General features: G+C 45.7%; 1 protein-coding gene across 1 annotated transcript in view; it reads left to right on the forward strand.

The window, feature by feature from the left end:
* Window positions 1–8,338, forward strand: part of MELK (maternal embryonic leucine zipper kinase) — a gene marked incomplete in the record, with an annotated part of 949,965 nt that extends 941,627 nt beyond the window's left edge. The window contains 1 exon segment of the mRNA XM_044058955.1: window positions 7,535–8,338. Within this exon segment, the coding sequence (XP_043914890.1) occupies window positions 7,535–7,712 (178 nt within the window).
* Between the last annotated feature and the right edge of the window lie 10,226 nt (window positions 8,339–18,564).

Genomic DNA, 18,564 nt, shown 5'->3' on the forward strand with positions numbered 1-18,564 from the left:
GGGAAGCAGAGAGCCTCTCTCTGACGAGCCCTTTCAGCATCCCTGAGATGTTGCCCGACTGTCCATCCTTGGAGGCAGTCGGGGGAAGACTATCGCTGTACCCAGAAGCCTGGCTTTCCCTCACTCAAGACAGATGGGTACAGTCGATCATATCCGAGGATTACAAAATTCCTTTCGAGGAAACTCCCTTCTCTCACTCAAATTCCCTTCCAGATGTACCACCCGGTCTAAGGGAAATTGCAGAGTTAGAAGTATTAGAACTTCTACAAAAAAGAGCCATTCAGCCAGTTACAACAGACCATTCAGAGCCCGGAATCTACTCAAGATTCTTTTTGGTCCCCAAAAAGACGGGAGACTGGAGACCAATATTGGATCTCAGCAGACTCAAGTCTGTGAGAAAGACAAGATTCCGAATGGTCACACTTCAGTCAATTCTGCCCTTCTTAGAGAAGGACAACTGGATGTGCTCAATAGATCTTCAGGATGCGTACTATCACATAAAAATTCAGACGCTCCAGAAGGTTTCTCCGCTTTCGGCTGGGGTCCAGTCATTTCCAATTCAGAGCCCTGCCCTTTGGTCTCACTACAGCCCCCAGAGTGTTCACCAAATGTATGGCAGTGGTCACGGCTCACCTGAGATGTCAAGGATTCCAGGTGTTTCCGTATCTCGACGACTGGCTCCTTTCAGCCACCACCAGGCATCAACTTCTTCAAGCCAGGGATTACACAATAAATCTTTGCACTCAATTGGGCATCTCGATCAACTACGAAAAATCCTCCTTATTGCCCTGCCAGTCTATTACTTTTATAGGCGCAAACTTAAACACTGTTCAGATGTCAGCTACCCTCACAGACCAAAGAATCTCAGATATACAAAGTCACGTGAGAATCATCCTAGCCAGCAAGAAAGTACAAGCCAGAATGGTTCTAAAGGTGTTGGGCCTCATGGCTGCGGCCATTACCCTTCTTCCCCTGGCCCGCTTCTATATGCGCCTTCTTCAGTGGATGTTGTTCACTCAGTGGTCTTACCAACAACTTCCGATGCGTCACCAAATACTGGTGACACAGATTTGCAAGAATCATCTTTCTTGGTGGATTACTTCTCCCCAGATTTACCAAGGCAGACCCTTTGTACCCCCAGCCCCGGTAGCCACTGTCACTACGGATGCCTCCCTGATCAGGTGAGGGGGGGGGCATTATCAGGGCAGGATGGTTCATGGGACGTGGCAACCGTTCGAATACCACCTGCACATATGTCCTAGAGATGAGAGCAGTGCTTTTAACGTTGCAAGCCCTCAACGACTTTCTTCACTTGGGGACAATTGCAGTCCACACAGACAACATGTCTGTAGTATGGTATATCAACAAACAGGGCGGAACCAAGTCCTACCCCTTGTGTCGAGAAGCGCTCAGACTTTGGCAATGGGCGATCTCCTCTCATCGGTTTCTGGTAGCAATGCATATCCCTGGGAAAACCAACATTTTAGCGGACAGATTGAGCAGAGCTATTCTCATGCCTCACGAGTGGTCTCTCAAACAATCTATAGTGGAGGAGATTTTTCTAGAATGGGGCCGCCCATGTTGCGATCTTTTTGCTACTCCCCAAAACAGCAAATGCCCAGACTTCTTCTCTCTCTTCCCACTGCCAGGCCTTCCCCCCAGAGACGCTCTGACCCAAGATTGGCCCCAGGGACTTCTTTATGCCTTTCCTCCCTTTCCGCTGATTCCACAAGTAATCCAGAAAGCCACCATTTTGAGAGCCAAAATGATTCTCATTGCTCCTTATTGGCCTCGACAAATTTGGTTTCCGTTCCTCCATCGTCACCTTTTGGTGCAGCCGTGACATCTGGACCCAGTGCCAGACCTTCTGATTCACCAATCGGGTCAGCTGCACCTGTCTATCCCTTCTCTCAACCTCACAGCATGGTTGCTCCACTTCCTTCCTTAGCCAGGCTTCCTATGATCTCTAATCCTGTTAGAGACATCATAGTAGCTTCCCTAAAATCCTCCACTAGGGGGATTTATACTAGCAAATGGAAACGTTTTTCTTGTTGGGCAAAATCTAAAAATATTGATCCCTTTACTGCTCCAGTACAAGCAGTTTTGGATTTCTTAGCGGAAATCTTTCACGCGGGCTCCTCTTCTTCCACGGTCAAAGTTCAGTTGGCTGCTATCTCGAACTTTCATGTCGGGTTCGCAGATCACAACATTATGTCCCACAGGCTTTGTAGAGCCTTCTTAAAAGGAATTTTTCTCCTGAAACCTCCAATCAGGAGTCCTCCTCCTCAATGGGACCTAAATTTAGTGCTGACATCCTTGATTCTTCCTCCCTTCGAGCCAGCTGTTTCATGTTCCCTGAAATTTCTTTCATGGAAAACTTTATTCCTGGTTGCTATTACATCGGCTAGGAGGGTGTCTGAACTTCATGCTCTATCTGTTCGCCCCCCCTATTTAGTCTTCCACAAAGACAGAGTATCATTGAGAACTAATCCGACCTTTTTGCCTAAGGTCGCCTCAGACTAATTTGAATCAGGCTATTGATCTTCCTGTATTTATTTTTCCCAAGCTACTCAAACAGATCGGAACAAAAATTACATTATCTTGATGTTCACCGCCAACTCAGATATTATTTGGACAGAACAAAACAATTCAGGAAATCCGATCAGCTCTTTGTTTCTTATGCTGATAACAAGAAAGGCATTCCTGTCTCAAAAGTGACCTTATCCAGATGGCTTTCTTCTGTCATCTCTGAAATTTATCAGCTCAGGGGAAAACAGCTGTGCTCGAAACCTAAAGCGCATTCAACCAGAAGCTTAGCCACTTCCACAGCTTTTCAAGCTAGACTTCCATTAGACACTATTTGTGCAGCAGCCACTTGGGCCACTCCTCATACCTTTGTTTCCCATTACAAATTGGATTTGGCCTCCAGGGACAGAGCCAGTTTTGGCTCTACAGTTCTCAAGAGTCTGTTCCATTGAGCCACCCAGGATAGAGGTGCTAGGGATGCGGTCCCATCAAGCAAGAATGAAGGCGAGATTGACAACTTAACATTGAGAAGTTATGTACCTACCATAACGTTCCATGTTAGTTGTCTTCTCTCGCCTTCTTTCTTGCAACCCTCCCTCCTTCCCCCTGGCCTGGACAGACCTTTCTCTCTACATGGAAGTATGCTTCTGAAGACCATACAGTGCTGGTCCTCCAACCATCCTTCAGGCTTTTTTCTCTCCTTCTTTCTTCCTTTTTGGAAGTTATTTATGCTAGGTGTTATTGCCTATAGTCATCAAACGAGATCTGGGTACTTACTGCCTTGCATCATGGGATATGGGGCTGCCTCGAGCTGGTAAAAGTGACTCTCGAGCTTAGCAAAGTGCCGAGTCGGAGCCGAGGATTGGCTCCGAAACCATCAAGCAAGAAAGAAGGCGAGAGAAGACAACTAACATGGAACGTTATGGTAGGTACATAACTTCTCATTTCCCAAGGATACAGATTTCACTTCCATCTTGCCAACCCCAAATGGTTGGCCAGACCTACCCCCAAATCAGTGGGCAGAGGCTCAAAAGGAAGTTCTCTCTTCTAAGCATCAGGGCTATTCAGCCTGTCCCAGAAGAAGAATGGGGCCAAGGTTGCTACTCAAGACTTTTCCTGGTACCCAGAAAAGACTATTCCTGGCGTCCTGTCCTGGACCGGTCTATCCTAAACACCTTTTTGGTAATCCCAAAATTCAAAATGCTAACTCTTCATCAGCTGCTTCCCATGCTAGGCATAAATGCCTGGTTGGCAACACTGGATTTAAAGGAAGCCTACCTGCACATCCCAATAAGGGAATCTTGCAGAAGATACCTATGCTTCAGAACAGGCTACCTGCACCATCAGTTCTCTGCACTGCCCTTTGGCTTATCTACTGTGCCCAGGGTATTCACAAAGTGCCTAGAAGAAATATTCAGATATACCCATACCTGGACGATTGTCTAATTCAGGCAGAAAGCCAGGACATACTATTAAACCATCTGGCATTTTAAAGAAGTTACAAACTTCTCCGGGGTACACCATAAACGAAAAGAACCCTGCCCAACAAATGGTATTCCTGGGCGCAAGCTTGAATACAACTTCCCAGATGGCCTATCTCACGCCAGAGAAAAAAGTTCACTTGACAGCCTACTTCAAAAAAACTGGCCACAAAGACCCAGCTGTCTGCAAGGAAAATACTGCAAGCCCTGGGGTTCATGGCCTCTTGCATTCTACTAATTCCATGTGCAAGACTGCATATGAGGAAACTACAATGGTATCTAAAAAGCCTATGGTGTCAACATTCGCAGGACCTAGAATCAATGATTCCTATCATACCTTGTCTAAAGATAGTTCCTTTGGTGGGCAGAGGTCTGCCACCAAAACAAGGGACTGCCATTCACTCTAGCCCCTGCTGCCCAAACCCTAACAGACTCATCAGACTATGCATAGGGGGCTCACTTGGCAGGGCAGTGCATTCAGGGCAAATGGAACCAAAGTCAAATGCACCTGCATATCAATCAAAAAGAAATGTTAGCTGTACAGAATGCTCTGACAACCTTCAAAGACCATATTCTTCCAGGACAATTATTGGTAAAGACAGCCAACACCACTGTTATGTGGTACATAAACAAGCAGGGGGGAACCCACTCATACCCTCTCTGCAGACTAGCCATGGCTCTGTGGAACACAGCCTTGAGCTACCAAGTGCATCTACAAGCTCAATTCCTGCCAGGCATGTTAAATATATTGGCAGACAACCTAAGCAGAAATCTGATGGACCCACATGAGTGGAAACTGGATCCAAAGATATTCAACATTTTGAGAAACAAATGGGGGAGCCCAGAGAGAGACCTTTTGGCTACCCCTCAGAACTACCACTTGGACAAATTCTGCACTGGACTCCCCACAGACAAGCTTGGAAAGTGCAACCTATCCATTTATGCCTTCCCCCTATGCCTCTCCTCTCCAAAGTGCTACTAAAGATCAAACAGTACAAACCAAGAACTATACTTATTGCACCATACTGGCCATGCCAACACTGGTCTATCCCCTCTTGCGCAGTCACTTCTGGAACCATGGCACCTGCCTCAGACCCCTAACCTGCTGTCACAGCAGGAGGGCCAGATTCTGCACCCACAGCTGCAAACCCTGAGCCTTGCAGCCTGGCTAATTTCATGATCTCTCCATTACCATCCCGCAGTAAGCAAGTGATGGATGTCATTCTGGAGGCAAGGGGGCCTAGTACTAGAAAATCCTATGCTGAAAAATGGAAAAGATTCTGTTCCTGGAACTAAACCCTGGGGATGGACACAACAGTGCCCAATTTACCACACATTCTTTAATACTTAACTGAGATGCTTCACAAAGGCCTTTCCTTTTCTTCCATCAAAATTCATGCCTCGGCCATTTCAGCTCATTCTAATACAGAGCCACCCCTCTTCTCTCATCCACTGCTGAAGCAATTCCTCAGATGGGACAAAAACTTAAGACTCACCCAGGAGAGCACCTACTCTAGCCTGGGACCTTACCTTTGTATTGGAAAAGCTCACTCTACCTCCCTTTGATCCAGCTGCAAATGCAGAGTTGAAATTCCTTTCTTGGAAAACAGCCTTCCTTCTAGCAATCACTTCAGCAAGAAGGGTGTCTGAATTACAGGTCCTCATGGCAGTGGAGCCTTTCATCATCTTTCATGCGGACTGGGTGTCCCTCAGGATCAATCCCTCCTTTATGCCCAAGGTGGTATCCAGTGTGACCCTTAATCAGTCCTTTCATGTGCCAACCTTCTTTTCTAATCCACAGAACAAAGGGGAACTAATACTGCACTCCTTGGACGTGCACAGACAACTTGGATTTTACTTGGACAGGACTAAACCTCTCAGGAAATCTAAACAGCTGCTGGTTGAATTTGCTGCAGGGGCAGAGGGGGAAGGCCATTTCAAAGCAAACCATTTCTTAGTGGATAGGTGATTGTATTCATTTCTGCTGTAAGCACTGTGGAAAACCTATCCCACAGGGGATAAGACCACATTCAACCAGGGCTGCATCTACCTCTCCAGCCTTTCTCAGAGGTGTCCCTACCAGGGACATCCTAGAATTCTACTACCTGGAGTTCTATACATACCTTCACCAAGCATTACCACTTGCCAATTTTTTCTAAATCCAGAGCTGGTTTTGTCACTGCAGTCTTGCAGGGCCTTCTAGCTGGTCCCAATGCTATCTAATTGCCTCATCTCTTACTTAGCTTTGGGAATCTACCCAAATGTAATGACTGTAACAGTGAAGCACAAAGGAACATAGTACAGTTGTGTACACTTACCATAAATGTAGATGTTCGAGTGTATTCACTGTTGCAGTCCTGGTTACCCTCCCTCCAGCCCCCTGACTTTTATTGACTATACCTCTATTCTTGCTTACTATGCTTAAAGGTTTCTGGTGTATTTGCTTTTTTTCTTGGAGGTGTAACCTTATATATGTAATTGCTTCCCATTATGGGGGCACCAGACATCTGGGGCAAGAAAAACTGATGTAATGGCGTCGGCTGCATGCTTTATACCCCTGACTACCTGACGTCATGGAAGATGGGACATCAACCAATGCAGGACCCAAGACTTTGATAATCAGGCCGACTGAGGGCTACCTGTAAGCAGATAAACCCAAATGTAATGACTGCAACAGTGAATACACTTGAACATCTACATTTATGGTAAGTGTACACAACTGTACTTTTGTCATACTACGAATTCTTCACATTCATGCAGTTGCTAAGAGCACTCTTGATGTCCGATGCAAAAGATATGCAGTCACAGCATTAGTTGAATTGAGAGAGAATCCTTACTTCATTGATAATTACTCCTATTTCATGGAGTTTGAACATGATCCGTGTGCAACAGTTGCTATTCGAGATGCCCCTGTAATTCAAACAAGTATACTTTATCCTTGCAGTCATTTTATTCTGCTTCATTTCAAATCAGATTGTGCTGACTCAGTGTTTGGGACAAATTGGCAAGGAGGTGTATATAACACAGGATACTTGAGCTGGAGAGCCAAACTGTAGACAGCAGGAGAGGATATCTCAGCTGTACACCCACTCATGAGACTTCCTCACAGATCCACTAATTACAGTGAGCATATCTGTCTCGGTGACTTCTTTTAATGCAACCTTGCAAGGCATATATAGAATGCTTCTGTAGCAATAAAAACCTTGCACAGGGTTTATCACCTAATGGAATAAAACCTTTCTGTCAATGCCATTGTTTGTAAGGGTTCATAGGTAAGTACTAAGCTAGCTGCCCTTACAGGCCATTTTAAGCCTAGCCAATTTCTCTTCAAAGGTGAGAACCAAACTCTGTGCCTTCATTTGTGAGGTAGACACTTTAACCATTGTGGGTTGTAGTGTAATGCATCATTTAAAGATGGTTATTTATGAAATATGCTGAAATTGCATTCACAGCTATTTATGTCCAATATATCATTTCATCTGGTTGTTGGCATATGAAATATGATGAAATCATTTTTGCTTTTGCAGCTATATTCTGAAGTGCCGCACCTATTCAGATTTTGGGAAGGTGACTATGCAGTTTGAGCTGGAAGTATGTCTTCTAAGCAAACTTGAAACAGTGGGCATACGAAGACAAAGGATTAAGGGTGATGCGTGGGTGTATAAAAAGTTAGTAGAAGATATCTTGGCAAGTTCCAAGGTGTAGCAGACAACAGAATGTTGAATTGTGCATTTTATTCTTAAATAATAGTATTTTAGAGTGCAACATTTTAATGTACTATTCCTACCTATAGAGCTGGTTTTTATACCTCCATTTCAAAAATATCAGTTTCTTATAAAATGTCTGAAAAAATGTGTTTTGTAAATAAGTATATTGTAATACTATAGTCATATATTTGTATGTTTTATCATGAAGCAGTTTTTACAGTTCTTATGTTGTCTTTGCATTTCTCCTCTCTCTTTTATAGTTGTAAATCTCAACTTTTTGAGAGATGTTTATCCTGTGTATTTTCTGGAGGTATAATTGTGTTAATACATTTGTAAATACTGAGTACAGTTTGGATTTAGGCAAAATGAGGCACCTTAATCTGTATTTGATCTTATAACACATACCTTTTCTCACAACTATTTAATAACACTACATTTTTACTCAATGTTTCATTTAAATTGCTTTTATGTAATATGATTAAACCAAGGTATATGAAGTATTTTACTTATGTATGTTGCATAATGTAGTTCACTGTATTTGTCAATTTGAATGCAAGATGAGAGATGTCTATAAACAAAAGGTTTGTATAGTAATATAATAAATTTTTTTATTACCTGAAAAAACTCTTGTGGTACAGTTTAATGCTTTCATCTGTGAAGCTAAAACTGTTTATATCTGAAATGTTTGTTGCCAAAAAAAGAATACCTTTCTTGAATGTGCCTTTATCGATACTTTACTATAAAGAGCATTTTTTGAATGGTGCCATCAGCTGTCACCAATAGTAACTAATAATCTGAAGTAGTTAACTTCATTTGATCAGCAACCTGTGGGTATCGGATCCGAGCCGGCAGCTTTCCTAGCAAAATATCCGAGCTCCAAGCTCCTCCCCTAACTATAATGCTCTGCTACCTCCCTCTAGCCCTCAGATCTCGTTTGCCGCGGCTTCTTGAAGCATCTGAGAACAAGCTCCTAGCGTTGGTTTTGTGAGTTCAAGTAGAAATTTAACTTTTTTCCTTTAAAATCTCTATATTCTTAGTGTGTGGTACCCCTTTTTCTCCCTTAATCTATTTGGGTAGTTTTATCGTTAGTTTAGTGTAGATTTTAATTTCCCTCCTCCCTTCTGTCTGTATGTGAAGGTGTGTGCGTGTGGGCCTGTTTTCTTCAGAATGTCTGATGGCCCGAAAGCAATTTTTTCTAAATGCTCAGAGTGTGGCCATAAGCTGTCCCCAACGGATGGCCACACTCTGTGTGTTATTTGCCTGGGTGTGGACCATCTGTCTTCAGGCTGCACTATCTGTGTGGCCTTCAACCCCAGGGCTTTGAGGGACAGGCGGACTAAGCTAGTCCTTGCGGACCTTTTGCCCCCGGATTCTGCTTCGTCCTCTTCCCCCTCTGTGGTGCCAGCCGAGGCTGCGGCTGCTCCACCGATCGTTCCCGCTCCCCTGGCCGGGATTCAAACTCCCTCTTTGGCTCAGGAGGAAAGGGACTCTAGAAAAAAGGATAAAAAAGACAAGGAGCGTGATAGGGATGGGCATCGTAGCCACAAGAGGCGGGCCGATTCAGCTTCCTCAGCCCGGCCGTCTAAGCAACTCGCCTCCCCTCTTAGGGTCTCCGGGTCTTCCCCCTCCATGCTTCATTCTCCACGTTTCTCCCCGGAGCCAGAGGAGGAGACCCGGTCACCTTTGAGGTTGTTCAGGTGGCCTTCCTAGCCAGCCTCGGCAGCCTCATCCATGTCAACAAGAAGTTTATCCGACGCAGACATGGACCGGATGATGCATCGATTTCTTCAGGCCCAGCTGCAGATGGGAGTGCTCTTATCTCCCCCCCCCCATTTCCCCCATTGCTCCTTCTCCGACCCGCTACCGGGGTTCAGAGCTGTCAGATCCGAGTAGCTTTGGAGCCGAGGTGGTGTCGGCGCCAGCAGTGTTTCCTCCTTCGGCGCCAACTGTACCTTTGAGTTTGTCTGATCCATTTTTGGATCTGAGCTCTCGGGGCCATGAGATGAGTGTCGGATCTGGAGGGGTCAGTGTGCCTTCGGCTCGGTTGAGGTCGGATCGCACTACCCCTTCGGATCCGATCAGGTCATCTCCGGCACCGATCCATGCGCCGGATCAGAGGGGACTGCTTTCAGATCCTAGGGAGAGCAGCTCACATTCGACATTGTGGAGAGGGTCCTTTTGAGGGATTCGAAGCCCCAGGCTCTTGCTACGGGTCCACCCGCCATTCCCTCTCAAACTGGCCCGTCTTCCATCATCCGGCCCCAGGGACAGCCTGTGCCTATGTCCCAGATGGTTCCCGTAGAGGAACAGGACATTGTTGGTGAGCCCTCCTCAGACATCCCCCCCCCCCTCCGAGGAGGTCCCTCACAAACGAAAGTGCAAGAGGAGGCACTTGGACTCACCTGAGTCCCTCATAGAAGACACAGACTTGGAGGAAGGAGAAGGTTCCCCGAGATCACCCCCGAGGACGTCTCATTTGGAGGCATTATGGAAATGCTTCATATTAGAGGGGGGTGGTCAGCCTAAAAGCCTTCCTCGGATGAGTCTGTCTTTCTGGAGGCATTCGATGCAGGCCCATCTACCTCTTGGGTGTCCCCTCCCACCGATCCCCTTGTGGACCTCATAACTACCAAGGCATGGAAGGAGCCAGACACTGTGGAGCCAATACTCAAGAGACCGGACAGGATTCTCAGCCCCCTTACAGACAGGACAGTTTGGAGCAAGGGTGCCCCGGTGGATGCCATGGTGGTGGCTGCCACCAAGAAGGAATTAGCACAGGAGAGTTCCTCGGTACATCCTCCAGACAAGGAGTCTCGGACAATGGACCGCCTCGGAAAGTGGATGTTCGCTTCAGCAACCTTCTCTGTAAGGTCTCTGAACTGTATGGCACACGTGATGCATCTCCCGCGGGATCTAATCAAAGAGTACACTGGGTCACCCCCCCCAGAGTCCATGTTGGCTGAGGACAAACGGACCTTCTCGGCTTGAATGGCCACTCTTAAGTCTATCACAAACACCTCTATGCAGCTTCTCTCCCATGCCACAGAGGGAGCGGCTAGAGCCAGCGGAGCAGGCATCGTCTTACGATGACAGGCCTGGCTCCATTTCTGCGACTTTGCAGAACCCTTCAAGGCGTCCTTCGTGAATGCCCCCTTTGACAGTTCTACACTTTTTGGCAAAACCTTCCGCGATACACTACTCCAGAGCGAGAAGGACAGGAAGGCATCTGCTGTCGGGATCCGCTTCTCGGCTACTCAGAGGTCCTTCTCCAGGAACCAGAGAGGACAGAAGATGATGTGGTTCCGGAAATCCCAACAATCCCGTTTCGCTCCGGATCCCTTGTCCTTCAGAGACAGAGGAGGATAGGGTGGATGCCGGCCCAGAGGCAGAGTGGGGGGGGGGCGAAGAATTTCTTCTCAGAGCATCTAGCATATTGGGAGTCCATTACGACAGATTACTGGATGCTCCGGATCATATCCAGAGGTTACTCAATTCCATTCCTAAGTTCTCCTCCCCGGTCGGGGCACCTCCCCGATGTACCACCCAATCAGAGGGGAGGTGGCAGCCTTCGAAATGAGAGCTACTAAGAAAGAGCCATTCGGCACGTCCCCCCCTGGTCAATCCGGATCAGGCTTTTACTCCAGGTTCTTTTTGGTGCCAAAAAAGACAGGGGGACTTGTGGCCAATTCTCGACCTGTCCACACTGAACCTGTCAGTTGCCAAAGAGAAGTTCCGGATGGTCATCATTCAATCCATTCTCCCACTATTACAGGAGAATGACTGGATGTGCTCCATAGACCTCAAGGATGCATACTACCACGTTCTAATGGACAGGTGATCCAGGAGGTTTCTCCGCTTTCGGCTGGGAGCCAGCCATTATCAATTCAGGGTCCTAGCCTTTGGTCTCACCACAGCCCCCAGGGTGTTCACCCAAGGTCATGGCAATTGTAGTAGCCCACCTGAGGCTTCAGGGAATACAGGTCTTTCCTTGCCTGGATGACTGGCTCCTAGCCACCCCCACCAGGCATCTATGATGTTCAGCGAGAGACTATTTCCTACATTTCGCCCACTATCTAGGGATCACGATCAATCACAAGAAATCCTCCCTTCAGCCCACTTAGATCTTGGATTTGATGGGGGCCAGGATAGACACAATTCAGTCCAAAGTTTTTCAGACGTCGGACAGACTCCGGAATCTAAACCTCCACGTTTTGGCTCTTCTTCAGTCCTCGGCCCCTCCAGCGGAGTTAGTCCTGAGGGCTCTGGGGTCCATGGCAGCGGCCATCAACCTGTCACTGCTCATGCGTCTGAATATGAGGATTCTTCAATGGACCTTACAGGTCCAGTGGTCCATTCTACTACATCCCTTGTCGGTCCCTATTCCTCTCAGCAGGGTTTGCAGGGAATCTCTACTTTGATGGCTCCATTCCATGCACCTCTGGGAAGGGCACCCCTTCTCCATGTCCCCCACCCTAAGTCACAGTGACCACGGACGCGTCTCACCTCGGGTGGGGAGGGCATTGCATGGACAGAACCATCCAAGGCACGTGGACTCGCACAGAGACCCTTTTGCATATCAATCTCCTGGAGATGAGGGCAGTGCTTCTAGTGTTGCAGGCTCTCCATGCCCTTCTTCCTCTAGGGACTATTGCAATTCAGACAGGCAACATGTCAGTGGTCTGGTACATCAACAAGCAAGGGGGGAACCAGATCTTACCCACTTTGCCGAGAGGCCATGAGAGTGTGGGAATGGGCGATACCAACCAACCACTTTCTCATAGCAACGCACATACCGGGTCGGTCAAACATTCTGGCGGACAAGCTGAATCTAACTATCCTCTCACCCTAAGAGTGGTCTCTGAACCCCTTAGTAGCGAAACAGATCTTCTTCAGATGGGGTCAACCTTGCTGCGATCTCTTCGCCTTCGAACGCCAAGTGCAGCAAGTTTTTCGCTCTGATTCCCGCACCAGGGGAAAACCCCAGAGACGCTCTGGTTCATACTTGGCCATCCGGTCTTCTTTATGCTTATCCTCCTCTTCCATTGATGACAAAATCCTTGCAGAAAGCTAGTCTGTTGGGGGCAGAGTTATCCTCATAGCCCCATTCTGGCCTCGTCAAACCTGGTTCCCATGCCTACGGTCTCATCTAGTGTATCCTCCCTGGATCTTAGATCCCCTTCCAGATCTGATTTCTCACCCCTTGGGATTGAGGACCCCCGACCTGGACAACCTCAAACTCTCGGCTTGGTTGATCCAGTTCCCTTAATGGCCAGGACTCTCGGTATCTCATCCTCAGTTAAAGCTATCCTGGTTGGCCGCTCATAAGCCTTCTACAAGGAAAATCTACAAGAGTAAATGGAAACGTTTTTCTGTCTGGGCAGAGCATAGGAATTTGGATCCTTTTACGGCTCCTATTCCAGCAGTCCTGGATTTTTTATCCCAAATCTTTCATCAGAGGGCTAGTTCTTCAACTGTTAAAGTTCAACTTGCAGCAATTTCCCACTTTCACATTGGAAACAAATTTGGGCCCCTAGCATCCTCTAAGATCTGCAAGACCTTCCTGAAAGGTACTTTTCTTTTGAGACCCCCTGTTAAGGAAGCAGTTCCTCCATGGGATTTAACCCTAGTTCTCCAAGCTCTGACTGGTCCCCCTTTTGAGCCTGCAGCTTCAGTCGACTTGAAGTATGTATCTTGGAAAACTGCCTTCCTGATTGCTATTACCTCAGCTGGAAGGATATCGGAGCTTCAAGCTCTTTGCAGTAAGCCCCCATACATAATTTTTCATAAAGACAGAGTTTCCCTCAGGGCTAACCCTTCCTTTCTGCCTAAGGTGGCTTCCGAAGCCAACATCAAACCTGCCTGTCTTCTTTCCTAATTATCACAACAAAGGAGAGTACAGACTCCATTGCCTGGATGTACATAGACAGTTACGATTTTACTTGCACAGAACGGCTGCTTTTCGAAAATCGGAACAGCTCTTTGTCTCATTTGCTAAGTCCTGTTTGGGTAAACCAGTGACAAGGTAACCTTAGCTAGGTGGATTTCCCAATGCATTCTTGTCACATACAGAAGCTCTGGTCGACCTGAGCCCGCGAGGGTTCGGGCACATTCTACCCATTCTGTGGCTACTTCTGTGGCCTTCTGGTCGAGGGTCCCGTTGGATGACATTTGTTCAACAGCTACTTGAGCTTCTTCTCATACTTTCATTACACATTATAAATTGGATCTGATTTTCAGAGGAAGGGCATCCTTTGGCTCTGCAGTGCTCCGGAATATCCTGCCATAAGGACCTCCCAAGTTGTTGGTAGCTGGGGACTCTGTCCCACAGGTTGCTGATCAAATGAAGTTAACTACTTCAGATAAAGAAGTTATGTACTCACAATAACGTTCCATCTGTGTAGGTAACTTCATTTGTCAGCAACCAACCCTCCCTCCAACCCCCTGACCTGTAGTTCGTCCTTGAAGGATCATTGTTTTCACTTCCCAGATGACATCTGGTTAGGATGTTCAGGTGTTTTTTTCCTTGTATTATAGTAGTATTCTGTGATACTATGGCAAACTCGATTGGAGGGCTAGAGGGAGGTAGCAGAGCATTATGGGTAGGGGAGGAGCTTGGAGCTCGCATCTTTTGCTAGGAAAGCTGCTGGCTCGGATCTGATACCCACAGGTTGCTGACAAATGAAGTTACCTACTCAGATGGAACATTATGGTGAGTACATAACTTATTTTTTTGCAATATTAGTTCATAGTGGTCCTCAAGTGAGCTGTAAATGCTATTATGTAGCTTGAACTGAGCTTGGATTTTTTTTCATTCCATGACTACAGAGCCCAGTTAGAAGAGAATACTGAATGTAGTCTTCTCAAGAAATACAAATGGAGTAATTGAAATCCATAACCTTAAGTGGGTTTTAAAACTGGGTACCTGGTAGAAGTTACCTTTTGAGTGATTTCTCATTTGCTTTCTTAAGCGACAGCACAGTAAATTAGATGAAAGTGTGCATTTTGCTAATCAATGTTTTTTGATATGAGCAGTGTTGGATGAGGTGAAAAATGCAGAGAATTTATAAAAACTTCAGCTTAGTGGTCTGAAAATATCTAAATCAAGGTGCTGATATACAGATCTGAAACTTTGAGCTCCTGTCTCCTGACTTTTAGGAGTGAAGGGCAGTAGTTTGACACTACTGTATAAACAGGTTAAGTTGAGGTTAATGCATTGCATACTGCGTGAGATTATCTAACATGATACTGAAGTATGTAATTCTTTTTCGTATTTCCTAGATGGTTTTAATCATGTAGACATTTTTCCACACCCACACATCAGTGACAGAAATAGTGATTGAACTCGTGATGTTTAAATTGACAGATTTCCTATTGTGCAGTATTTTCAAGATATGATTTGTATGTTCATTTGAAAAGCTGATTTATCCTCAAAGTATACAAGATCATGGGACGACAAAGTATACAGTTGTTAGGAAGGTGTAGATAAACAAGGTTTCATGCAGATTTTGATTCCGCAAATGGTTAAACAGACATACACTTGGAAGACACGGCTTTGTTAAACAGACTTTAAAAGAGAGCTGCTTTGACATACACAAAGTAGAAAATGCCATGGTAAAAGCAAGAACAATGACTAAAGACCTGCTTGTTGTTTGTGGGGAGCTGAAAAAGGTAAATCACCTTAACTGGATTAGAAATTAACCTTTTACTGTTAAACATCTAATTTTTTGAAAATTCTTCATGTCTATATTGACCATCTCCATTTCAAGAGCTTTGAAATGTTTCAGAGGAAGAGCTGTTTGTTGAAAATTTCAGATGAAAGCTTAGAATGCAGTTGACTTGTAGTTTTTTGTTTTCCACTAGTAATATATGTACAGTGTGCGCCTTCAGTGTGTTTTAAAACCTCTTTTGTTCCCCATTTTAAGATCATAGGGATTCCATCCATAGTGAGTGGATCCTGTGTGTACACTTATTGGCCCTTTCATATGTCTACGTTGAGGAAGTTTGCATGCTTGGAACACTTGTATCTCATCTGGCTTATTCAGGGTCACTGATGCAATGGCCAAAGTAGTCTACAACACAAGTTGAATGACTTAATCAAAAAATATTTCATTGATCACAGCCAAATGTATTATTGTATTCAAGTCTGCATTACTCAAACTATTTTCACATTACTGCAATAGGCGCAATAAATCCTCCAGATAAAATCATATTCCTGCAATCCCACATTCCTATTCTCAATTTTAAACAGCGTTGAGATTGCAAAAGTATTCTTAAAATGGAAACATATTTATAGACCCATACTTTATAAGGCAGAGTCAGTCCATAAACCATACTCTACTTGACAATAACGATACTCATAGGTTTGAAAAAAAATCGCAAAGATAGAGGTTGCCGAGGTCCAAAACCGCCGCCGATGTTTCTCCTAAGCCAGTCGCCAGTTCGCCGGTACTCAGTGAGGCACTTTCACAGCCCCGGATACCCGCTACTTCTGATTCACAGGCCTCTACTGAGACCCATTCGGAGTCTGGTATGCCGCGAGATACTTCAACTATGGAACCCGTGAATGTCTCTACCTTGGAAGGGTCTGGAGCTGCTGTGCAGGCACCGGCTTCTGAGGGTGTATTCAGGCCTACGGACTTGCATATTAAATCAACGCCTCCTTCACTACTAAGGCCTAAATCTCGATCCATGTCGAAGATCCATGTCCAACTAATCCATGGTCCCACCAGGGGCTGCAATATCCTAGACCTGGTCATTACCAACATGGGAGATAGATGCTCCTCACCAGTGGTCACCCCCTCATTGGTCAGGTCTGACGATAAGCAAATCACAATTGACATCCACATCTCACCCCCACCCCCCCAGTAAGGAAATCTCATTAAAGAACTTCTCCAAAGCCAACTTCATGCTACTGAAGTCAGAAGTGACTAACTTCATGACACCCATGCAGACAGGATCTGAAAGTTTGACTGCAGAATCCTACACTAAGGCACTGTACGAGCACATCCACTTGTGCATGAATCGTGCCATACCAAATAGAACCAAGATGCTGTTCTCCAAAGAAAGGAAGCCAATCTGGTGGTCCCCTGCTATAAACAAACTATACAACAGAAGGAAGAAACTGTTGCAGAAAAGAGGAAAATCCCAGGATGCAAAAAACTCCCTCACCAGCCTCAGTAAGAACCTGAGATATCCCTCATAATATCCTCAAAAGCTAGTTATGAAAATAAAATTGCCAAAGATTCCAAAGACAACCACAAGGCATTCTATAGTTATGTCAAGAATCTAAATGGCAATGCCCAGATCTGCTCTGAGCTACAACAGAATGGCATTAAATATACTGATCCCAAGGATATTGCCAATATCCTGGCAGATCGATTTAGTGCCAACTTCACTCCCCTCTCATCCCCTAAAGGGCTCATCTCAATACCAAAATATTGCCAAATTCTGGTAATCACCGCCACACAGGTAGAAACCGCACTCTCCAAAGCTAAGAATACAGCATCCATGGGACCAGATGACATCCCAGGCTGTGTACTACATGAACTACAAAATGAACTGGCACCTCATCTAAGTGTCCTGTTTAATCATTGCCTCACCTCAGGCTTCGTGCCCACTGAATGGCGCACAGCTACAGTTATCCCACTTCACAAGGGGAGATCTGCCTTCCATCCCAGGAACTACTGTCCCATCAGTCTGACAAGCCTGATCTGCAAGGGCATGGAACGCATTATCATGGAACTTATAAACAAAGACATTGGCAACCTTAAAACACTGGACCCCACCCAGTTTGGGTTTGGGAAGGGCCTATCTTGTCTCCTGAATCTTATTGACTTCTTCGAATCGGTCTCCAGAGCTGTGGATGAGGGTAAGGCGGTCCAAACAGCCCATCTGGAACTTGCCAACGCCTTCTACACCATCCCCCACTCTGGAATCCTAGATAAACATACTAAGCTGGTCATAAATCCCTACGTCACTCGATGGGTTGCCAACTGGCTTACTGACAGAACCCAGACTGTAAAAGTAGCTGACTCCAAATCCAGCTCCAGACAAGTGGAGTACCTCAGAGTTCAGTCCTGGGACCACTCTTGTTTGGTATCTACTTCTCTGAAGTACAGGCCAACACTTAAGGGACTCTGCAGTCATCTGCAAACTTTGTTAGCCAAACTGGGAGCCATTATTGAATCCCCAAATGATGTGGATATTCTCAAAAGGACCTTACAGAAACAGATGCCTGGTGCCAGAGCCATGGTCTCAAGCTTAATGCCAAGAAATGTATAGTTATCCCCTTTGGAAAAAAACATGTACCCATGAATTACCACATAGGTGGCAGTACACTAAACATCGAAAGTGTAATGAGAGACTTGGGGACACAGGTGGACAGTGGTCTCACATTTGATAACCACATCACCACAACAGTCAGAAAATCCTTCTATGTGGCACACCTCATCACTAAGGACTTTTCATCCAGAAAAAAGGAGGTCATTGTCCCACTGTACTCATCCCTCATTAGACCCATTATAGAGTATAATGCCCCGTTTGGTATATACCTCACAAGACATCTGCAACAGCTGGAAAGGCCACAGAAATACCTCACTAAAAGAATCACAGGCCTAAAGCAGATGCCATATGCTGACCATCTAAATAAAAACTCCAGCTATACTCTGTGGCATATCGTCTACTCAGAGGTGATCTCTGCTTAACATACAAGGCCATATCAAACCCTGAGCTGTTGGACATGCTCCACTTAAAGAAATCCCAATCTCTCAGAGCCACACACTCCAGGGATCTAAACCTTGTCATCACAATGAACAAAACATGCTGGAGGGATAGGTTCCTGACCAAGAGAC

Source organism: Protopterus annectens, chromosome 17.part0, assembly GCF_019279795.1.
Source record: "Protopterus annectens isolate FY-2018-M chromosome 17.part0, PAN1.0, whole genome shotgun sequence".
Lineage (NCBI taxonomy): Eukaryota > Metazoa > Chordata > Ceratodontiformes > Protopteridae > Protopterus > Protopterus annectens.